Genomic DNA, 24983 nt, shown 5'->3' on the forward strand with positions numbered 1-24983 from the left:
GCAGGGGTACTAATATGGAAAAGGGTGGAAGAGAGGGAATTCCTTCTTTTACTGTGCTGCCTGCCCATCTAAGACCACAGTGCTTTTCTTTTCCATTATATTATAAAACTATTTAAAAGATATATAAAACATCTTCTTTACTTTAATACTACATGTTAACTTGTTAACTTACTGTTGATAGCTCTATCCCAAACATCTTTACACCATTCATTTAACTGAAAAATCATACTTTTTCTCCAATTCCTAACTACATTAATCTTGCAGCTGTTAATAAATTTGAAATTTATCTTTAGTTGTTCAATTACATTGTTTCTTATCATTGTCTCTGAATTTAACATATTCCATTTATTTCCTTGAATGCCAATTGTCAAATGTCAATATATTCTCACATTCCCACACACATGAAAATAAGTAGCTATTTTCTTAAATCCCCTCCAAAATAACTTGGGATAATAACTTGGGCGCCCCATTTTAACGATGAATCCACATAGCGATGGCTTTTTTGCGATCGCAAAAGTGATCACATTGCAATGTTTTAGATAGTAAAACATCGCTTTGCGATGATCGGTAAGCTGTTTTGCTTACCGATTTTCGCATAGCGATGTTTTTGGAAGAGCTGGTTGGCGGTTCCAAAATGGCTGCCAGGTAATTAAAATGGCTGCCAGCTGTGTTTTCGCGCCCATTTTCGCGTAACAGTGAGTTTACAGCCCATTGGAACGCATTAAACGTGTTTTAATGCATTCCTATGGGCTTTTTTGTTCCGTATAGCGACGAATCCACATAGCGACGATTTTTCCAGAACGGATTATCATCGCTATGCAGGGCACCACTGTATATAGGAAATTTATATAGGGATTTCCAACACTTTTTTACAATATTCTTTATTATGTCATATAAAAAGAATGTTCTCAGAGTTCCAATGTAATTCTTGTGATTCCATATTCAACAATATTAATTCATTGGACTATGATATAAAGTGTATGTCTTAACTGACTCGCTATATAGTAAAGCATTAAATTTAGGAAGTTACAACCCTCCCTACTTAACTCCATTACAGAATTTATCATATTTTTCCAATATTTTAACTCTTCTTCAGTTATCTTTATTAATAACATCATGCATTAAACAATTATCTTAAAGTCTTCATTTTACATACTGTATTGCTATTCAACCAAAGCATAAAAGTCCAATTTCCCAAAAATCATCAAACTTTTTATTAGTACTTTCTTTTTTTAAAATACTCCTTTAATCTTAAAAAATTATTGGAACATTTATACCTACATAATTAACAGATGTTCAAATATTAGTATGAAATTGTTTCTAGTTATCTTTTTCCATCCTTATTGTAATTAATCTCTGATTTCGTCCAATTTATCTGTAATCCTGTTATTTTGCCAAATACTTTTAAAGCTGATTTTACCCTGTCTGTAAACATTAATGGGTTTTCTATTGTTAATAATATATCATCAGCAATAAACTAATTTTAAATTGGTCTTTAGTGGTTTAGGCATCTGGTGCAGAACCAGAGGTTGAGAGTTCAATTTCCCACTGTGCATCCCAGAGAAGACAGCCTGTGTGGTATTGGGTAAACTGCACAGTGCCAGAGTGCCTGCAGAAGAAGGGAATGGTAAACCAATTCTGAGTATTCTCTACCTCAAAAATCCTGAAAAATTGTCACCATATATCAGAATTGACTTCAGGGTACCTTTTATTATTATTATTATTATTATTATTATTATTATTATTATTATTATTATTATTATTATTATTATTATTATTATTATTATTATTATTATTATTAGTAGTAGTAGTAGTAGTAGTAGTAGTAGTAGTAGTAGTAGTAGTAGTAGTAGTAGTACCACCACCACCTATGCCATAAATTACTCTTATCTAATGACATTTAGCAATACAGTGGTGCCTCGCATAATGAGTGCACCATTTAACGATGAATCTGCATAGCGATGCAGATTTTGCGATCGCTAATGCGATCGCATACCAATGTTTTAATAGGGTGAAAATCGCTTTGCGATGATCGCTAGGCATTTCGCTTACCGATCTTCGTATTGCAATGGGGGAACAGCTGTTCAGCGGTTCCAAAATGGCTGCCGGAACATCCAAAATGGCCACCGGAACACCCCAAATGGCCGCTGTAACACCCAAAATGGCCGCGGCTGGATGGGGAAACATCGCAGAATGGTGAGTTTGGGGCCCATTTGGAACTTCATTTAATGCATTCCAAGGGGCTTTTCCGTTCCATTTAGCGATGTTTCCCCATAGCGAAGGTTAATCCGGAACGGATTAACCTCGTTATGTGGGGCACCACTGTAGTTCTATAACTCTTAACAAGTACACTCCATTTGTATCTTTTAATTTCACCAGTGGGGACAGAGTGAAGTTCCACAAGTTACCATGAATGTTACAGGAGGTTGCTCAAGTGACAGTTAAAAACGACCAACCTAGGTCCTGTCTGACAGACAGAGAATTCAACGGCTGCAAGAAGTGGAGGTAAATAAAAGTTCAGAAATTACTATTTACCACTCAGATGCATTCTTTTCATGGTCTAGAGGGGCGGGGTAAAAATCAAATAAATAAATAAATAAATAAATTCTCTTTTATTGGCCATTAGAGGCACTGATCTTTAAGGCTGAAAGCAGACAGAGCCAGATACGCAGCCCAAAATATTACTAGCATGGCAATCTGTACCAACCAAAGGAGAAACATAAATGAAGAGTTAATCCCTGTTCTCAGCCCTCTGCTCGGCTGGAGACCAAAGCTGCTGCCTGTTGAGTTTCATTTTCAAATTCTGAGTATTAAAGCCATGCTACAGGATCAGGAACAAAACCAACCTGGTACTAATTATTTGTATAGCTGCAATAAAGATTGTTTTTTGCAATATTAATATATGGCCTGGTACACGCTGTGCATGCTGAAGAATCCTGGTGCAATCCTCTGGCACCTCCGGGTAGGAAAGACACCAGATTAAAACTTTGGAGGGCTGCTGCCAATCATATAGACAATAATGAGTTAGATGCATCTGACCTGGGTATCAAGCAGCTTTTCTACGTATATTCCTTACCTTCCTGTTCAGCACACTGTATCAAGACTGAACTTTCATAGTACATGTTTTCCATTTCAGTATAGATCAGTTTAAAAAGATTCTTTTCTTGCAATTTTGAAAGCCAACTAATAATAGAAAAGTACAGTCACAGCAGTTGAATTTCAGCAGTCAGCTAAGCTTCTGTATTGACAAAAAGAGTAGCCTGGTGTGCTACAGACCAATTTAAGGAATTCTTAAAAGAACAATTCTCTGAATGGATTGAAACTGGGCACACAGTTTACAAGGAAAGTAAGTTTGTTTTCCCAGGATCAGGGTAGTCGTCCCCAAAGCGGCAAAGCCAATCAAGAGTTTTGTCACATCTTAAAAACTAAGATGTTTCATTTGTCATTATGTTTCATGGACTGGTGTCTGCTTCTTCACATAAAGGCTGCCGATCTTTCAGATACCACAATGCTCTTGTTTTCACTGCAACACATTAACATGGCTATGTCCTGGACATTTTCACAAAAACACATGCATTAATTTCTCATAGTAAAAAGGACCACATTCTTGCATGAAAGCTACTCGCTTATCCTTTTGCGCCATTTCATATGGTTTCTTCATCTGTATGACAAAATATGGTTTCTTCATCTGCGGACAAAAAAGCTCTACAGAGAACCATTACAATTGCCCAGAATATCATCGGGCTCCAGCTACCAACCTCACATCCCGCTGTCTAAGGATGTCACACAGCATCCTGAGAGACTCTTCCCATCCTGCTTATAACTTTTTTGAACCATTACCATCTGGCAGAAGATATAGAACAATTAAGACTTGGACCACACGTTTTCTCAGTAGTTTTTATCCCAGAGCTATAATTGCAATTAATAATGAGCTTAAAGACCACCAGTAGTGAATAATTAGTTGGACTGTGTTACTTGGCCTGCAGTGTAGATGTTTGTATTTTTAGTGGGGGATTTTTAGTGGGTGGGGAGTGTTTGGGGAATTTTATGTGTGTGCATGTGTCTGGTCTCTGGGTGTCTGTGAATTTCGTTGTATGGGTATACTGTGTATATACTTACAATGACAATAAATAATAATAAAATAATAATAATAAAATAATAATAATAATAATAATAATAATAATAATAATAATAATAATAATAATAATAATAATAATAATAATAATAATAATAATAATTATTATTATTATTATTATTATTATTATTATTATTATTATTATTATTATTATTATTATTATTATTATTATTATTATTATTATTATTTACCAAACTGTACAGAAACATGCTGATTTCTGTTATAACAATAGCCAGGGGAAACAAGATGGAAGTTTGCCTCAACTGTGGAAGTTCTCCAGTTGTCCAGCTAGAATTTCTTGCCTTAGCTTCTGAAAGATCTCGAAGCCAAAGAATCTAGTTGATTTCTGCAATGTTGGGATGTGTATGTTAAAACAAAATTCAGAAGTGGCATATCGCTGCATGTCTTTCAAAACCAGTCACTCACACCAGACCCATATAACGGTATGTGCATCATCCTTTTATTTCATAGTCAACAATGTTGTTTCATAGGGTAGAATCAATAAATAATGTTCACTCAATAAATGTAAAAACCCTCTCTTTGGCATTGGACCATACTCTTCAGGTCAAACTCAAGGTTATGTAGCACAGTTTCTTATGAAATCCTTCTTCAGTACAATATAAGGGTGCAACTTGTAGTAAAAATTACAAGGAATTCCCTCAAATTTAAACAAAACCTTTCTACAGATTCTGCACTGCAATTTGGACATAACTATGGGGAAAAGGTGGCAAAGAGGAAATGTATCCTAGGCTTGCAAAGCATGTGTGCTCTTCTGCATTTCTTTGTAAGAAACAAACAGTCCAGCCTTTTCACTCAAGAACATTAGGACTGCACTGTCAGGAATCATTTAAAAAGCAAACAACGGTTTCACAAACAATGTAAGCACCCCTTACTCTATGCTCCCAATTTTAGCTTTTGCTTCTAAGTAACATATAGACCAAAAACTTAACATGGTTGCACAATGCTTCAGTAATAAACAGCACATCTTAAAAGAGATTAAATAAAAACATTACAGATTATTTTAAAATGTTACCAGTAGTCTACCGTAAGTTAAATTAGGATTTATTTGGAGATGATTTTTCAAACAAACATTTTAAGCCAGAGGATTTGACATGATCATTTAGCAGAAACCTTCAAAGCTTTAAAAAAACACCAAGTCCAAATCAAGTTTTTTAAAAAGCAATATTCAGTGCTGTAAATAAACTGGAATGTTCAGATGTAGTGCTAAAATATGGTCTAGTAAGACCTCTCATCATAACTATGTAATACGGTAGCACTAAATTTTAAATGTTCATTTTGATTCTTCAGATAATAAGTGCAGTTATGCAGACAAGTAGTCCATGAGACAATGTTTTGAAAAACTGAAGGTATGAAATTGAAGTCAGCTAGTATTTACCTTCCAACATTTTTCATTTTTTCCTTCAAAATATTTTTTAAAAAAATCACTGAAATCAATTAGAAATATGAAAATTAATTCAATTACACACACAAAAGTTGGCTCCAGTAAATGAAATGCCCAGGCTCAATTTCGTCAGTGATTTTTTCCCATTTCCAGTGCAAAACCAGTAACAATAATATGTAAACTGGATTATTTTAAATAACTCGTTATCTTAGTCAAACTTTCCCCCCTAAAATGCAAGTCATTGCATATACACATACATTTAATATTCAGAGTGTACTTCAGTGCTTATTCATGAGTGGCTTCATACAGCGAGCCCAGTCCAAAACACAGATCACAGTACATCAATTTCTGAGTGTTAAATCACCATAATCTCTAGGTATCCATCTGCAAGACCTTATGTTACTTTACGGTGTTCTAAAGATATCTGCAGTCAGAATTTCCAATTATTATCTTTTTTTTCCTCCACCATCTTCAAACTCGTACTCATCTAAATTATGGTCTGGATCAACTCTTTGCTGATATAGCCAATTATGATTTCTGTGCCTGATTGTCCACATTGCAAAGTGAATTTTGATGCAATGAAGAACCAAAGACAATTTATATTCATGTATTGTTCCTAGCAAACATACGGTCCCCTCTTAGGGTGAGGTGTTGAAGCTGATACTGAAGCACTTCTGTATCTGCTGGTTCCTTGATGTTCATTCTGTCTAAATTGAGGTAGTCCAAGGATTTAGAGTGAGACCTTTTGCCTTTGAAAAGGCAAAGAGGCAAAGGACCATGAAAAGCCTTGTAAGGTTCATAAGGTAGTGGCTTGGTGCATTTATCCCCTGAGCTGGGCATCCGGCGCCTTCTACGGCCATTGATAGCTGGGATCTCATAAGGCTGGTAATAGCGGCTTCTGGCTTTACATACCCGGGAGGAACGGGAGAGTCCCGAATCAAGCTGTTTGGAGCGCAAGGTAGGCACCACTGCTTCTACTTTATGCTCTTCACCTACAGTGCACGTTTGGGCTAATTTCAGAAGCTCCTCTCCAGTTGTAAAGCCAACCAAGTAGTTAGAATCCATGTGAAGGATCTGGTAGCCTGAAACCGTTTGGCGCATTGGTGAACATGGAGTGCTGGAGCAGCGAGGTTTCTCTGAGTCTGCCTTGCTCGCGGTGCTCACCTCAGTGATAGGCAAGGGAAGAGCAGCTAGAATAGACCTGGACTCTCCATTAATGTCAACTTCCATTTTAAATATGAATCAGCTAGCCTGCAATTTAAAAACAAAACAAAAACAGTTTTAGTAGCATCATGAAGTACAAGGAAGAGACGCACAACAATTTTGCTTGGACTGTGACCACAAGTGAATCTAAGCATTTGGGATTCCACACCTCTTTTGACAGCTCCTTTTATGCTCAGAGTAAGCCTAGGTGTCAGTGAGGAGAGAACTGCAGTCCCACCTCTGGAACCTGCTGTGTGGCCTTGAATAAGCTGATTATCTCCTGGGCTCAGTTCCCTACCTCTGCCCATGAAAAGAAACCAACATAGGTTTCTTTCTATAGCAGTGAATGTAGAGGTAAACGCAATAACCATTACACAGCACTGCTGAAAAGCAAACATTAAAGAATTGTAAAGTGAACCTCATCCCCAATATACTATTTTACCTCACCAATTAACCCCAAGGGAAGTTTTCCGCCTAAACTAACTAAGAATGACTGAAAGATGTTGATGTAAGGAATGGTTGGAAAGCCCGATGGTTTTCTTTGCACACAAACAATGTAAAAAAGAGGAGGAGAGATGGAAAAGCCAGTTTGTCATAAACCGCTTGGACTTATTTTCAGTGGGTTTCAGTGGAAAGAGCTTCCTCTGAAGCCAATCTTATCTTCTACATCTCTAGCTTAAGCTCCACTGGAACAAGCACAATTTTTATTTAAATTCTAGTGAATGTCTAATTATCTCCAGTAAAGATTTTTATTTTAGCAGAAACCCAGTGTTTCTATACCCTTCAATAGACCATGACATATGACCCTTTCAATATTTGGGTCAGAGTGATGCAAAGGCCTATTTCTACCATTAAATGCCAAGGCAACTGCCTGACCATGAGAGAACCAGAAATATTGATTAAAACCAACTGCATTCTGTCATGCCAAAAAGATCAGATGACTGGAACAACATTGTGAGTTTCACGCTTTCAGTCAACCCTACTAGTCCCAAAACCACCCCACAAAGAAAAATGTCTTTTGAACATTTTTCGATTATTTTGCATCTCTCCCTCTTACACCTACACAACCACATACTCTCTCTCTTCCATAAAGTCTACATTTATAACTTGTTCTTCCATTTTACCCCATTGGATATTCAGAATGTTCAAATTTCTGTGAGTATTGAAATGACTCCCCACTACCAAACTTATATTTTGGGTTCAAGATGCTTAAAAAAAGACATAAAATCCCTCTTTACAATACTGACACATACAACTTCTTTTATAATTTTAAAAGTAATTTAAAAACTGAAATCCTGCATGTCCTGTGTAATATGTAAAGCTTTTTAACCATTTGCTCTTTTCTTGTACTTTAGACAAAAAGACTCTGATCTCCCATCTGAGCCTGCCCAGATATTAACATTTTTGGTAGAGGCTTTTCTCTTGATTCCACAACCACCACAGACATGTTTGGAGGAGACATAAGACAGTATCTTCTCTGTGGCTGATCCCAGGCACTGTCAAGAGAGGCTCGGCTGGCTCTGTCATCCTTCCTCTACCAAGTAAAAAGACAGGGCTCTGGTGTCTAAATGCACTGCTGTACAAGTAGTTTGAAGTGGTGATGGTTTTAACATTTGTACACACTTCACATCTAAACCAGTATTAATTAAAGGCTTACAACAACATAGAAAAGGATTGCCAAAACTGAAAGGCAAACCTTCTAAAATGTGGCACAATTAACCTATCGCTAAGAAAAGGTACTGTAATAATTGCAGTTTTTGCATGTGTGCTTTATACCCTGTTTCCCCAAAAATAAGACAGGGTCTTATATTAATTTTTGCTCCAAAAATGCATTAGGTCTTATTTTCAGGGGGCGTCTTATTTTTTTTTAAAGTACGGCAATCTACATTTATTCAAATACAGTCCTGTCATCTTCTTCTGGTTGCTGCACAATGGTGGAGGCCGGGGTTTCACTCAACTAGGGCTTATTTTTGGCGAAGGCTTATATTACGAGCATCCTGAAAAATCATTCTAGGGCTTATTTTCAGGTTAGGTCTTATTTTCAGGGAAACAGGGTAGTACGGAAATAGCATATATGGAGCTGAAACCCTCAACTAAAATGCTTGGGGTAAGGGTCACTAAAGCTATAGGTGGTTGAACTCATTTTCCAGATTCTGGGCGGTTCTGTCATCCTCTAATGAAAAGTTCTCATTTTAACTTAAACAGTCAGCTCTTCATATGGAAGTCAGGATCTTACAGTTTCTCTTCCCCTCTACCCCACTGCAATCTCAGATGTCAGGGAGAATTATTTGATTATAACAATTAGTGCAGCGCATCTGGAGAACAAAAGCATAAATACAGGCATTCTGAGGCCTTGGGCTTTTTTTGGGAAACACTTTATGAGGGTCTCTTTTTTTTAGTCCAAGCTGATGAGGCATAAACAAGTTCAAGGGCAGGAGAATATGGCAGGATTTTGTTTCACACTGCAATTATATGGGTAACTGCAACTACATTTGCATTGGAAGTAACAATCTCTTTACAAATTGCCACACTTCCTACACAGAGAGCACTTTTATAAAGCAAACCACATGGAATTTGTGTGTATACACTGGCATGTATGAAATGTTGCATCCAATTTCTTATTCAGAAATTATATGTCACAAATAGCTTCATTTATGAAGCAGCCCTTAGGCATACATGAGGATATATTTTGTGGAATACTGAAGTCTGCCTCAGGAAATGGATGGGTTAAGAATACAATTTAAAAATGTTAAAAGTAAATTGTATTTATATTTTAATAAGAATTTAAAAAGAAGTCGGTCCAAAATCCTACAGAAAGGTTGCTGACTGGCACAAGTTATAGGTAACTCCCTTATTACAAGAGCTTCATTGGCTGCCAATCAGTTTCCAGACACAGTTCAAAATGCTGGATATTTATTTAGTATTTTTAAAACTGTTGATTCTTTCTTAATTTTAGTTGTGTGCCACCTTGATTCCCCTATGGGGAGAAAGGCAGCATATAACCAACCAACCAACCAACGTCCAATTCTATATGCATATTTACCTATCGCAAGCCTCAGAAGTATCACCTTATCACAGTGATACCTACTTCTGAGCACATATGTCAGGCATACAAAAATAGTAGTAAAATATGACTTCATTGACTATAGTAAACATTTTCTTTGTATTGACAACACAGAACTGAATATGATACTGTTCAATGTTTGAAACCAATCTTTAATCAAGAGCTTAAAAGCTATGGTAACTTTATGTGCTTCATATAAAGTAGTCCCAGAGAATCTAATTTTACATCTATCACTGTAAAAGGCACTAGGGGATTGGCAATGTCATTAGGGGATTGTGTTGTTCTTTTTAAAGACAAATCATCCCAAGCCTCATTAGCTTTTGCAGCATTAACCATAGGAAGCAAACTGACAGTTGAAGTTCAGCAAGTAGACTCAAAAGAATAGACCTAAAATTATCTGGCATATCAACACTAAGGTGAGGCATGCAGATTTTAAGTATCCTGAATGATTTGAAACAAATGTACACAAAGAAATCATGCCAAAGTAGGAAGACAAGATCTCAGTGCAAAGCAGTATGTCTAGATACCTGGGACTGGACACACAAAGAGTAACAACTGTATTGTACACATTCAAAATAATTATTTTTAAAAACCAGTACTCAAAACCCAAACTAGACAAAATGCAATTCAAGTAATCAGCCATTATGTAAACCTTTTTTGAAAAATAACCTGGAGACATGGGCCCTGCATTTGGGATCATGGTGCAGGCGACACACGGGCTTTTAATTTTTGCCACCATTATGGATCCCTTCCGATTCAACACACTAGGGCCAGAATATTAACTAGCCAAGGTAACTGAGAGCCACCTGAAGTTGCACTGAATCTAAACTTCTGCCAATCTAAGAAAGTTGGGAATTATTTATGACTACACGGATCTTCGCCTAAAATAAATTTAGATCTGGTATAGTTTAACTTTTCTCTTCCTCTTTCCCTCCTCTGCCTCTTTTTTTGGCTCTTCTGCTGGCAGATGAGGCTCCTGCCCATTCCAAACTCTACAACTAGAACATCTTTGATGTTAGGATTGCATTGCATGCCTCTTATCTGCACTGTATGCAAGGTTCTTTCTGAATCAAGATCACAGTGCTGACCAGAGGATTAGAAGCCTCCTACTCACCCCTCATATCTTGACTTGGATCAACATCCTCATGCCTAATATTTACTTTTTAAAAGACAATCATACAATTGATGCCTGTGCAGATGAGAACTTGTCTTGCTTTCTCCCAAGACAGAATAAAATTGAAGAGGCAACAATATTTACTGTGAATCTTACAACAGTTTCACAGTGTCAATCTGAACATGCAGAAGAAATGCTGCCTTTCAAGAGTTTAGCTACTGTTACAGGTGGGCTAAACGTCCCTTCTTCAACCTGATGCATTACAGACTACTGTATTGCACTCAGCCAATCTGGCCACTATTCTGGTTACTGGTTAACTTAGGAACGATGGGTTTTTTAGACCAACACCTCTGTAGGGCATCAGGTTGAGGAAAACTGGATTAGACCATGACATGAATGCAGAAAAGAAAGAAAAATACAATCTCTGGAAGCAGTGGCATCATAAACATTTCATATGATAAGGAAGATTGCTTTAAACTAATGTGGCAGATCAAGAGTAGTAAGTTAGTTAAACATTCTCAAAATCTGAAGGTTTCGGTCATGTTTGCTGGTGCAGAAAAAAAATCCATCATCTTGACACTGACAGTTCTGGGGTGTGTGTACGTTTTCATCAACTACAATACACTGGATCAGCATGTTTATTGCCAAGTTTGGTCCCTCTATTTATATCCTTTGAGTGTTATGTTGCAGCTAACAGGAACACTGTTTTAGGCTGCCTGGAAAAAAAAACCAGACCGTTCATCCACTGTATATGGCAGAAGATGGGCTTTAGCCCTGATACATTTTAGCAGTTCCAGCTACAGCTCATCCAGAACAATGATGCATCGTTCTCACCAGTCTGTCACCACTCTATGAACTTCACTCAGAACTCAGTGCCTATCAATCCTACTGATTCTAAGATATGCCCTGCATATACACACCTCAAGTTCTAGATAACACCTTGTGCATCTGGTTGTAGGCCATTAGAGCTGAAATCAAAGGCATGCCTGTTAAGTCTTTCAGATGCCCATAAGTCTCTTTGTTATTCTAAAGATCATACAGCGTACTGTAGCTAGAGACATTGTTTACTGCTCAACTGATGGCAGAACATTAGGATCTATATCAGTCTGTGACTGACAGATATAGAATAGGAGGTAAGTAGTTATCTCAAATGGTCAATCTGAAGATGAAAGGAAGATGATCTCCCCCCCCCCACTTACAGACAGCTATCATGATCAGTAGTCATTGTAAGTTTATTGGATGATCAGATGCTTATAAAAGAAAAAGAAAACTTTCCCTCATCCGCTTTTTTCATACCATGGATAATTCTACACTCCTCCATCTTGTCTCCCTCAACTCACCCTTCCTCTAGACCAGGCGTTTCCAAACTATGGCCCGTGGGCCACATCTAGCCCGCCTTACCATTTTATCCGGCCCGTTCCCTTCAACCCGTGCGCCGGGGGGGCGGGTAGGCATATATCCATATATGTATGGGCAGGCGAGCAGGGGTGCGTGCATGCGTCTGTGTATGCATACACACACATTCCTGTTCCTTCGGCCCTCTACGATCTTGAAAGTATCTAGTGTGGCCCTCAGGGTCAAAAGTTTGGAGACCCCCGTTCTATACTAAATGATCCCAAACACTACAACCTTTCCTCGTAGCAGTTACTATAGTCCCCTGATAAATGTTGTTTGCTGATTTCCACATCTTCCCATATCTATAATTTTTTTTTCCAGGAGCAACAAACAGAAATATACGTAACACTCAAAGTGTTGTCACAACACAGATGCACATAAACACAGTATGATATTGGCCATTTTATTTTTGGTTCCTTTTCTAATTATGCCCCATATGGAGCATTCCCTTTTTCACAGCAACCATACATTTGGCTGGGGTTTTCACTGGACATCTCAACCTCTAAATGTTAAACCAGAAGAGGCTAAACTAAACCTATGGAGAATAAAAACAATACACCTTGCTGAACAGATGGATGCCAAAGAGTGTCTCCCACTAGGACAAGACTCTAGCTGGACTAACAGATTTCAAAGTGAAATAGGAAAATCAAAGAATAATCAAGTAAAATGGGGCTACCTGGATACAGGGCAAGTTTTCTGTGACTGTGGAGAAATTCAATCAATGCAGCACATGTGCATGCAATTTATGCCCCACCATGTGTACAAAAGACGATCTAGCAAATGGCCAAGACAGTGCTATTGAAGCAACCCCATACCAGTGAAAAAAGACCCCCAAACCCAATATCTTTTTTCTGATCAATAAGTGGTAATAAAATCCCACTGATGCATATGTGAAGTCTGGATGTTACTCAGTGTACACTGTGTTCTGTATTTATTTGCAATAAAGAGCATTCACCATTTTAAGGCCCAGTGTGCAAAGATCCTTTTGGCACTCTACGCAATATGAGGTCTCTCTTATATCAATAAAGAATTTGTTACCATGCATTCTGGCCCATGTACATGTAGTGTAACCATGGCAACAATATACCTATCCACATTGCGGATCACAGTCATGACAATATCACAGCTATATAGGCCAGCACATTTAGGAAATATTGGCTGAAATCGTGTTTGTAGCATAAACCGAATCATAACTTTTTCCTGTTCTTCCCTGGTAAAAAAAAAATGCTGCTACTGCAGGGGGCACACATTTACATCCCCCAGATAATTGTGGCAGGAAAGTTTTGTTTATCAGAGGGGGGGCTAGATGGAAAGTTACACCTTGTCTTATGCTATGAACAGGGTTTCAGCCATTCACTTCCATGTGTGTGAGGATGCATCCTCCTCTCTGCCTTATTCTATCATTCCATTAAGATCTTTATTTGATTTTATTTACCTGTTTAGAGTCCTGTAACACTGAATCTGCCATTTTAACTGTTTTCAGGGCTGTTTTATTTGTACTTACTTGAGATATTAACATTTCCTTTTCAAACCCAAAACAAGCTGCCTTGTGCACAGGCATTTGCCTGGTTCTGCATCCTGTTGGTGTTCATGTAAATTCTGTGTAACTTCCTGCAGCTGCCAATAGAGAAAGTGCTGGAGTACATTTCAGTTGTGCAATTGGGCAACCAAGACATGCTCTGGCATCTGCTGCAACTTATGCAAACACTAAGATCTGCTCTTCGTTACTGATCATAAACAAGTAGTATGCTGGATACATAGTCAGAAGCACTCAACCTATTACATGAAATTAGTAGACTCACTTCAAAACAAAACAGTCATGGTGTAAAGCAAAAACAAAACAAAACAAAAAAGGCAGGCATTTGTGCTTCTTGAAAAACTGGGTTTGTATGTAAAAGAAAAAAATGAGTGACGTTTTGTTCAAGTGTATATGGCAAAGAAACAATACATGTGCATGCATATACACTTGTGCAAACATTTTTAGGCAAAAAAGGGAGTATGATGTCAAAGAGAGAGTATTATGGATAGTGTTCTCACCTTGGCACTACCAACACAACCCAACAGCATTTCCTTCATTTCCTAGTGTCTACAATTGAAGATAAACCCCTTGACTATGGGCTGCCTTCCAACAGATTTAAAGGGAAGTGCCAGTCTGAGAAAGAAATAGGTTCACGAGTGAACAGAGCCAGATGCATTTAGCAAATGCCGTAGGTTCAGGTCCATGAGTTTACACAAATACAGCCATACAATGCTTCATTTCAGTTGCATCCAAGAGTGATGCAACTACGCATTCAGCAATCATCATTGTTTGTTTTTAAAATAAATGCCAGCCCTTTTAAGTGCCAAGACACTATGGGACAGGCAGCATCTTTTCTGCTTTTCTCAGTTTTCTCAGAGCAGACTCTCTAATAATGTGCCATTCTATGGAACACAGCCTGAAACTCAGAAATGCAAGCTTCTCATCATCAGTGGTCCACAGTGTTGTAAAGAGACACAATGACTTATGAGTAGACCAAGTCAAGCAAGAGCATGAAGCTGGAAGATTACTGAATTCCTTGTTTATACAGCCCCAGATTATGTTGGAAGAAATCTCCATGGCGTACAGAAACGTGTCTATAGTTTCCTACCCCATTTTGGTCTATACAGAATACACCTGCTTGTTTTCCTTATCATTATTTGTATCTTATTTGCCACACATGGTATATACACAGCACTTGTTCTTCTTATGCTAGTGATAAAGCTGGCCCATTGTGAAAACAAAATCACATCAATCAGGCTTGATCCCAAGTCACTGCTCACCCTAGTAACGGATACTTGCAAATCATGTTTGTAGTAGGCAGCTACAGCCTGACCTACTGACAGACAGCAGTTACATAATAACAAATACACTCTCCTGTTTTGTGGGAGGAGCAATTTAGAACTACTTTTCTGTGTCTCATTTCCAGCTGATCTGCGTGCATTTGTATACACAGTGTATCTATTACTGTTGCATACGGCATGCCATACACAAATTCTATGTAACAAAATATTTATCTGTAATAAACAAGCCTACTCCATCTAAACTTGTACAGTACTCTTCTCTGTTCAAGCATTATGACTCAATTCCAACAATGTACACACGTACCTACTACCATCACAATAATCACAAATGTTACTCTGTTTCAATCTATTGGTACTGAGTAATACCGAATGTGTGAATGGACTTCCAAAACATTCCAGCTAGCCTCACACTCTGATCAGTGATACAGATAATCAGCATCATTTTGAAGGGGACCTACACATGTACATGCACAGGACTCACTGCATCATGATGAGAACTCAGACTGGCCATGGCTCTCCTGTGTGTTGAAGGAGTTCTTGGATGTCATCTGTAAACAGCCAAGGTCTCTTTCGGACTGATGCTGATCATACACCTGAGTCCAATTGACAGAGGTAGTTGGTGCTTTCTCAGAAGTATTCCTTGCGTTTGTTAGCAAATATCTGAAGTGGGCTAATGTTTCATATTACCGTACTGTGCTTTGCAGTCTGGCATCCTCACCTATTGTATATGTACAAAGCCCCATTTTCTCCCATGCAAAGTGAGATCATCTGTAGTGCACAATATACTAGCTTTTCCACAAGAACACCAGAGACAGGCCTTCCAATTTTCTTTTTGTATTTTAGAAAGTCACTTATGGAAACAAGGGCAGTAAAGAGAACCTGAACGTAAGGAGAGTTCAGCAAATTCTGCATCCATGGAGGCCATGGTGGAGGATACAGTATTAGTATGTCTTTCAGCTATATTAGCTTACATCTTTTGAAATCTGTTTGTCTTTAAGGTGCCACAGTACTTTTGGTTTTGTTACATATACTGGAACAGACTTTTCTGCCCACGTCTCCAAAAATTACTGGTTGCTTTGAAAGGTTTTTCACTTAAAAAGCAGCTAAAACATATGTCTCCATAGACAAAAATATTTTACTGGCAAAGCTTTAAAACCAAGGATTTTTAGGACTGAAAAACATGTGTGGATACTGCGTTACAAAAGGTGGCAGTACATAAATTAATATTAAGACAACATCCAATAATGGAATAATCTGGGGCGAGGTAGGGTGCTGAAGTGATCTTCAGTTTCCTCATCAGTGTGCTATATTGAAGGTGTTAATTTCCCCCTTTTTCAGAATCCAACTATCACCTCCACTTTCTTTTCTGCTACTGCTAGAGTGCGATATATTTGTCAGGGTTCTTCTCATCACCCAGTCTTTTAAGCAGAGAAGCCCACAAGAGCCTCTGAAGGAAGGAGGGGAAAGTAGACCATATGCAAACAGGGTGAAAACTGGTTCTCTTCAATCCCCCCCCCCCCCCAATTTGCTGTGCAGCAGAATCAGGAGCTGCCAAGAGCTCTCCATAGTGCTACTTCCTTTTATGGACAATGAGCCAAGGCAGCAGGACCAAGGAGAGTAGGCAGACGCTTGCTCACAGAGCACACAAACTACGCTCCCTGGCACAGCTTCACTACTCTAGCTCAATGATGTCAGAGAAGCGGCTAAGCAGAGGAACAGGGCACTCTCGCAGCCGATTACTATCAGGTTCTCCAGACTGCTTGCTACTTGCTTCGCTACTTAAAACAAAATCAGCACAAGCACAGGCAGGGTTTGTCACTTGCTTGGCTCCGATCTTTAGGCAGCTTCCTTCTGCAAGGGTTTGTGAAATTAAAGGAATGGGGCGCCATAAAATAATTTAATGAACTATGGGGGCCTGATTCCATATGAAAGAACCAATTTGCTGTCATATGATATGCGACATCTAGCAACTACTGCACCTCAGAGGAATTAAAAGTCCCATTGATTCAACCGAAGCAAATGCTTTATGGCATTCTAGATTGCATGTATATACGCATATAAGAGCTTATGATGTCTTTGTTTACACTATACCCGGCCTTTCCCAACCCTGGGGTCCAAGGGCACTCACAGTGTCATTAAAAACCATATATAACTGAAAGCACAGCAAGAGACATTATTAGCACTATTAAGCTCACATGGTACCAGACTCGCATAATGTATATGATCATTTAATATGGCTTTCTCTACTTAAATAATATGTATAGACATCGTAACATCCAAGTGCCTATGGCTGACAGCAAAACACAATATTCTGCGATTATCAGTACTACCAGAGGCACACGAAAACGCCAACTCTCTGCACATCCTACAACCAAGTGCATGCGCTTTAAAACAGCCTTAAACACTTCCCAACGTCTGGGCAGCTCCCGTGCATGTTTTATAAAGAGATTCAAGTACTCACTGTACATGCACACATACACCCCGATAATGGACCCTTTTTGTACAGGTACGTACAGTACTTCTATTCACACAACTCGAGGAACAGAATGCAAATATTCTTGGATTTCTCCCCTCATCCCCGATCGCAGCGGCAGAGAGATTCGTACGTGTGGGCCACACGTGTGACACGCACGTACGTGTTGGCACGGCTACCCGTGCCCGCAACAAGCTTTCGTGTAGTACGTAGGAGCGACCTATCCGCCTAAGCTGCGCGCTTCTACGCACACACAGACACACACACACACACTGACGCGGAGGGCGACGCGCCCGTCCTTTGCAAACCGCCAGGCAGGCGCATAGGGACAAGCCCTTCTTCGCCCGGCCCGCGCGGCCACAACAAGAGGGAGGAAGGCCGGGCCGGCGGGGGCGCGCCTCCGCCTCCTCCTCCTCCTCCTCCTCCGGGCCGGTGGCGGGCCCGCCTCTGCAGCTGCCGGAGCCCATTCCGTCCTCAGCCCCTGGAGAGCGGCAAGGGCGCCAGGCAGCGGCCCCGCGAGCACCGCCTGCCCTGGCCATCCTCTGGGGGTGGTGATGGTGAGGCACTCCTCCGCCGCTGTTGCCGCAAGCAGGAGCCCCCAGTGGTGGTTGGTTGTTTTTTCTCTCTCTTCTGCCTTACCTGCGGGTCCAGGGCGGCGAGGCCTGCGGGCCGCTTCCCGGCACCTCCCGACGCTGCGCCGCCGAGAGAGAGAGAAGGGAAAAGGCGGGCCGCCCCTCCCTGCTCTCTTATTGCACGGTCCAGGGGCGGGTCCTGGGAGCTGGAGGGGCGGGGCGAGGGCGGGGCCGAAAAGCCGACGAGCCACGCCCCCTGCCTCGCTGCTCCGGCCCGCCGCCTGAGCTATTCCCTCGCTTCCTTTCCTGGGTCCCCGCCAAACCGGGGGGGGGGGGGGCGCGGTGGTCCCGCCGAGTCGGTCGCGCTTTCCTGGTCTCCTTCCTGGCGGCGTTATCGGAGCGGTTCTCCTGCTTTCTCTCTCTCTCCCCTCCCAGGCTCTCATTCAAGGCCGGCTTCGAGCCATCCACCTGACGGAACACGTGAACGCATACGAGAGGAAAGGGGAAGCCCGGTTGTGGCACCTTAAGTGACGCGCTTCCTCGTGGCGTGTAGACGCCGGAGTCAAGCCCATACTGTTCGGATGGGGTTACTCTCTAGGAGAGCGACCTCGCAGCTTTATTCCGGCTTGCGTTATTAACAGCCCGTTAAAAAGGCATGTCCCGATGAACAGGAACTGAACCTGAACTACGACTTGGCGATGCTAATTTTTTCCCACATAAGGCACTTACTGTTTCCTCATTTATTTATTTTTTTTGCTTTTTCAGGAAGGAAGGAATCCCATGGCAATGTCAGCTAGCCTAGATGGTACAAACATCAGAGAGTTTTCCCCCAACGTCTCCACACACACACACCTCCCCGATTTCCTAAGCATCCCATTCTTAACCGTTACCTTCGGCAGTGGCACTGAATTACTTCGAGGTACATTGAACCATCTGTCAAAAATAGGAAAGCTCGTGGCAGCTTTTCCTTGGGGCTTTTCAATTTGAAAAGCACAAACAACGTTGTGGCGGCGGGGGAGAGCAAAGCAGCATCTATTTAATGCGCCTCCAGTCATAGCCTGTCTTTGTTTGTGTACATGCCCCCCTAGCTTTATGCCTGTCGTTGCCCCTTTAACGGAACTACTTCTGCTCCGTCCTTACTTTTCAAGAATTATAGTTTCTTCAGGTGCGTTGTGTATTAGCATGAGATGCCTGACTCGTTCCTCCGCTCTGGCCTGATTCCAGGAAAAATAGGTCGTGGTGTCTATCTCAGAATAAGGAGTGGAGTTTTAGGAAACTATGCTGCCTTTCCCACTTTTCTCATGTCTATTGCACGTCCTACAAGAAAGGATTTGCTCACTTTGTACTGTAGGATCCTTTTTTCGCCTGTCGGGCCAATGCAGAATGCTGGATGAGTGTAACATAGTTTAGTAAGTTTTAATGTGGAGATTGCAAAAGGGAAGAGGGACTAGATCACTTTTAAAAAACTGTAAGATAGTATATAGTATAATGGAGTGATGGCGAACCTATGGCACGTGTGCCACAGCTGGCACACAGAGCCCTCTCCGTGGGCACAAAAGCCATAAGTCACCATAGAGAAATACTTTACCCATCCTGCAATCCTTGGTATCAGCACTCCCCTCTGCTGGTGCAGTGGTCCAGCGAAGGGGTGCAATGGCGACCATTACTGGTCTAGCCCACTGTGGGATTCGAGGACCTGTAAGTATTTATTTGTTAATACTGTCCGTAGAAAAAACAACCAAGCATTTAACCCTTGCAGTGCAGGATCAGTTGTTTTTTTCTAAACAAAAACCTCAGCATTCGGGTTTTAATTGCAGTATTGGCACTTTGAAGTAAATAAATTGATTTTGTGTTGCAATATGTGCACTCAAAAAGGTTTACCATCACTGGTATAATGGGTAGAGTGCCAAACTAGAACTCAGGAAACTTAGGTTCAAATCCCCAGGGATGTTAGCAAGGCTTTGGCTCCAAGTCCCAGTCTTTGGTACCAAGTCCTGAGTCCTAAGTCCAAGTCCCTGTTGAAAACAAGCTTCCCCCCCCCACCCAGAAAAAAAGGTGGGTGAGTTTTGAGTTGTGAGTCTAGTCACCAATGTGACTTAAGTCTGACTTGACAGTGAGTCCTATGACTTGAGTTCCCATCCCTACAACCCTGCTTGGCCATGAAGACTCATGGGAGTGGGGGAAGTGTCACTGGTAAAACCAAATCTTAACAAGGGTTCCCAACAATTAGAATCAGATAAAGGGTGCATAACCCACTCCCACCTCAAGAATGTACTGTAGACATAATTTATCTTGCAATTCTATATAACTGACTTTCACATTTACCTCGTGTTATGTAATTCAATGTATTGTAGTAAAGGCAATTTAGCTCATAGTCACCAGTGGTTTCCATTAGCAATAGGGTTTGTTTTGGCAAAAAATCAATGGCAAGTTTGTACTGTTGATGGTATGAGTTGCCACTGGAGGAGTTGCTTGAGAATGTCATATGCATGGATTCTATGTGTCTATTACACCTGGAGTAAAGCTAGAACTGAGGTTCCACTGATACCTATGTAACTAGAAAACATTGGGGGAGCTGGAACTAACCATAACATTATAGGGTAGTATACTATATGCAGATAGCCTAGTGGTTTAAGTGGGAGTTTGATTTCCCACTGTGCCCCCTTGACAGGGGTTGGACTCAATAATCCATAGGGTTCCTTCAAGCAAAGCAGTTCTCAGATTATTACTATTATTATAAGGCCTGAATAATGTGTTTATTGAGGGTGTGGCCCTTAACAGCTAGTTTTCCTGGCACTGTGGAACAAAAGTGGTCAGGGAAAGCCCTGAACACAAACATGCTGAACCAAAAGCTTTCTATGAATTGATTACATTTTGAGAAGGGTGTTTTGCTTTAGACATGTTGAAAGTGCTGTGATACTTTATAACACAGAGGACGGAGGCTTTACGAACCAGGCCATTTGAGTCAGGAGAAGGGTCAGTTTATCAGTTTTCATTGGGGAAAAGGTGGCTTCCAAATGGCATTTTCGTGTTATGCAAAAAAGCATTTGAAAATACAGTGGTACTTTGACTTACGAACTTAATCCATTTTGGAACGACATTCGTACAGTATGTCAAAAAGTTTGTAAGTTGAAGTACCATTTTCCATTGAAATGCATGGGAACGGAATTAATCCGTTCCAGCATTTCAAAAGGCAAAAAGGCAGGGGAAAAGGGCTGGAAATTCCAATTTCCTGCGCTTTCTCCCTGCCTTTTTGGCTTTGGAGGTCTCAAATGGCTTCCTCCGATGTTGGGGGGGAAGCCTTTTGAGACGTCCAAAGGTGCCGATTGCGGCGGTGGGGACCCCCAGGAAATCTGTATTTCTTCTAATAGCATTACGTATATGCATTCCAATATATGGACATGACATCAGGAACACATTATGGAAACATCAAAGTTACAAATAAGCTTCTTTATGAAATGGACACAGGGTGCATTAATTATACCTGATTTCTACTTGGGACCTGACTGATTACTAAATTTTAACATTAATTTCTATCTCCTAAGTGCAACTTAACCAGGAGCCAATTTGAATTGTCTGATTATAGTTCGTGATCTGTTTATACTCTCAGTAGACACCCAGAGTATTTCTTGAAAGCAAGCATGGTGCACAGCTGTCTAAACCAGTGGTCCCCAACCTTGGGGCTCCAGATGTTTATTTATTTTAATTTTTTTATTTATTTATTGTATTTATACCCCACCTATCTAGTCATTTCGATCACTCTAGGCGGCTTACAACAAATGATAACAAGTTCTAAAAAATTTATAACAATTAATTAATTAGATGATTCTATAAGATGGGAAAAATAAAAATAAATCAAATAAAGAGAGAAAGAAAGAGGAAAGAGGACAGGAATTAACTGGAAGGGAAGGCCTGCCTAAACATCCATGTTTTTAGTTATTTCTTAAAAGTACCCAGCGAGGGTGCAGCACGAATCTCCGGAGGTAGGTTATTCCAGAGACGAGGAGCCACCGCTGAGAAGGCCCGGTTTCTAGTTCTTTCTTTCCGGGCCTCCCTTGGCGTCAGGCTCCTCAGCCTCACCTCTTGGCTCGCACGGGTGACACGGGTAGAACTAGTTGGGAGTAAGCGTTCCGCCAAGTATCGAGGTCCTAAACCGTTTAGGGCTTTATATGTAAGCATTAACACTTTGAAGTCAATGTGGAAACGGATGGGCAGCCAGTGCAGCATGGCCAGAGTAGGAGAGATATGCTGGTATTTTCTCACTCCAGTAAGGAGTCTGGCCGCCGCACTCTGCACCACTTGAAGTTTCCGCATCAGCTTCAAAGGAAGCCCCACGTAGAGCGCGTTACAGTAGTCTAATCTAGAAATTACGAGCGCAAGTACTAAGGTAGTGAGTGCCTCCGTGTCTAGATAAGGTCGCAGCTGGGCAATCCGCCAAAGGTGGAAAAAGGCGGTGCGGACTACCGATGCCACCTGCGTTTCCTGGTGAGCATCGGGTCCAGGTGTACCCCCAGGCTGCGGACCCCACTCTTCGCGGCCAGGGCCACCCCCCCAAATATGAGGGAGTTTCCCAAGCCACCATCCACAGGGCCACCCACCCTCAGAACTTCCGTCTTGTCCGGGTTCAACCTCAGCCCGTTCTCCTGCATCCACTGCTGTACAGCCCTCAGGCAGTGCTGGAGGAACAGGACGGCATCACCTGCAGTTGGTGAAAAGGAAATATAGAGCTGGGTGTCATCGGCATATTGATGACACGATGCTCCACATCCCCTGATGACCCCACCCAGCGGCCTCATATAGATGTTAAACAGCATTGGGGAGATGATCGACCCCTGTGGAACCCCACAATTGAGACTCCACGGGGCCGAAATACTCTCCCCAAGCTGCACTCTCTGGGGGCGGTCCTCCAAGAAGGAACGGAACCAGGCCAGAGCTAAGCCACCGATACCCAACTCAGAGAGCCTCCCCAGGAGGATACTGTGGTCGACGGTATCGAAGGCCGCTGAGATGTCGAGGAGGACCAACAAAGAAATTTTACTGCTGTCGGCCTCCCTCAACAAGTCATCGTATAGGGCGACCAATGCCGTCTCTGTACCATGGCACGGCCTGAAGCCCGACTGAAAAGGATCCAGGGCATCTGTTTCATCCAGATGTGCCTGAAGCTGGTCAGCCACCACCCTCTCGACTACTTTGCTCATGAAAGAAATATTGGCGACGGGCCTATAGTTGCCAATTTCGTCCGCCGCCAAATTAGGTTTCTTTCTTATGGGCCTAATGAGTGTCTCCTTGAGGGCAGAGGGAAACCTGCCCTCAAGGAAAGACCCATTTATTATTGCAGTGGCCCATTCTGTTGTTATCGGCCTGGCTGCTTTGATTAGCCAGGCCGGGCAAGGGTCCAAGGAGGAGGTGGTGGCTCGACAGCGGTCAAGCACTCTGGCCACAGAATCAGGCGTGATAGGTTGAAAGGAGTCAAGGGTTACCAGGCAAGACGGAGCGCTGGACATCTCTGCTCGACTTACTGTGTTCAAAAAAGGAGAGAGGTCCCGTCGGATGGCCTCGACTTTAGATTTAAAAAAGGCTGCAAACTGGTCAGGTGAAAAACTAAGGGGAGGCCTATCATCCAGACCAGTTCCGGATAGGTCGCGCACTATACGGAATAACTCCACCTGCTGGTTGGACGCTTCGCTTATCCGGTTAGCGAAGTAAGTTCGACAAGCAGCCTTTACCTTAGACAGGTAAAGGTTAGTTGCGACCTTGACAGCTATCCTATTATAATCCGTCGGGTTCTTCCTCCATCTACGCTCTAGCCTTCTCCTATGTCGCTTCAGCACTCGAAGCTCCTGGTTAAACCAGGGCGCTGGACGAGCTCTACGACGGAGAGGGCGTTTAGGTGCGATTGTGTCTATAGCCCTGGTTACGAAGGTGGACCAATTATCAACCAGAGTGTCGACAGGAGCGCTAGCCAGGTCCGCCGTGACCCCTCTCATGACGTCCTGGAATCCAGCTGGATCCAGTAGCCTTTGAGGGCGGACCATAGAAATAGGTCCCTGCTCCCTGCGAGGGGGGAGAGCCACTGTGAGGTTACATTTTATTAGGTGGTGATCTGACCATGACAAGGGGATTGACGTGAGGTCCGTCACCACCAGATCACACTCACTCCAACTGGAGGAAAAGACCAGGTCCAGTGTGTGACCACTCACGTGGGTGGGGCTGCTGACATGTTGGGACATGTTCAAGGAAGCCATGGTTTCCAAGAACTCAAGAGCTGACCCAGATGGCTCTGCCCCCGCGTGCACATTGAAATCACCCAAGACCAAAAGCCTCGGGGATCCCAATAGTGCCGCGGAGACAAAGTCAGTCAACTCTGGACTTTAACTCCCAGAAATCCTGGCCAGCAGAGGTGGTGGTGAAGGCTTCTGGGAGTTATAGTCCAGGGATATCTGGAGGCCCAAGGATGGGGACAACTGGTCTAAACAGTTCAAGGGCTCTGTATCCCGGGAAATGATCATAGGACTGCAGCCATATATTACCTGAAATCCTGTTGCTGTTAAGTTATATAGCACACATGGCTCATGATACAGTGGTGCCTCGCTTAACGACGATAATCCGTTCCAGTAAAATCGTCATTAAGCAAAAACATTGTAAAGCGAAATTAAAAACCCCACTGAAATGCATTGAAACCCATTCAATGCGTTCCAGTGGGGTAAAAACTCACCGTCCAGCGAAGATCCTCCATACGGTGGCCATTTTCACTGCCTGTATAGCGAGGAATCCGTCCCTAAGCACAGCGGGGAGCCATTTTAAG

General features: G+C 41.8%; 1 protein-coding gene across 2 annotated transcripts; it reads right to left on the minus strand.

Annotated features, from left to right (window-relative positions):
* Nucleotides 1-4573: 4573 nt before the first annotated feature.
* Nucleotides 4574-18380, minus strand: MACIR (macrophage immunometabolism regulator). 2 transcript variants are annotated; one of them, XM_020794411.3, is made up of 2 exons: nt 18246-18380; nt 4574-6788 (listed from the first exon to the last, which is right to left on the minus strand). In XM_020794411.3, exon 2 carries the CDS (start codon nt 6765-6767, stop codon nt 6141-6143), a length of 627 nt encoding a protein of 208 aa, XP_020650070.3. In that variant the 5' UTR covers nt 6768-6788; nt 18246-18380; the 3' UTR covers nt 4574-6140. The 2 variants fall into 2 exon arrangements, with proteins under 2 accessions (XP_020650070.3, XP_078242387.1); XM_078386261.1 differs by lacking the exon at nt 18246-18380 and adding an exon at nt 17653-17760.
* Between the last annotated feature and the right edge of the window lie 6603 nt (nt 18381-24983).

The sequence above is a fragment of the Pogona vitticeps genome, chromosome 2, assembly GCF_051106095.1.
Source record: "Pogona vitticeps strain Pit_001003342236 chromosome 2, PviZW2.1, whole genome shotgun sequence".
In the NCBI taxonomy this organism is placed as follows: domain Eukaryota; kingdom Metazoa; phylum Chordata; class Lepidosauria; order Squamata; family Agamidae; genus Pogona; species Pogona vitticeps.

What these genes read in the sequence shown, in the direction of transcription:
- MACIR (XM_020794411.3), bottom strand. Translation starts at nt 6,767, where the DNA reads ATGGAAGTTGACATTAATGGAGAGTCCAGGTCTATTCTAGCTGCTCTT.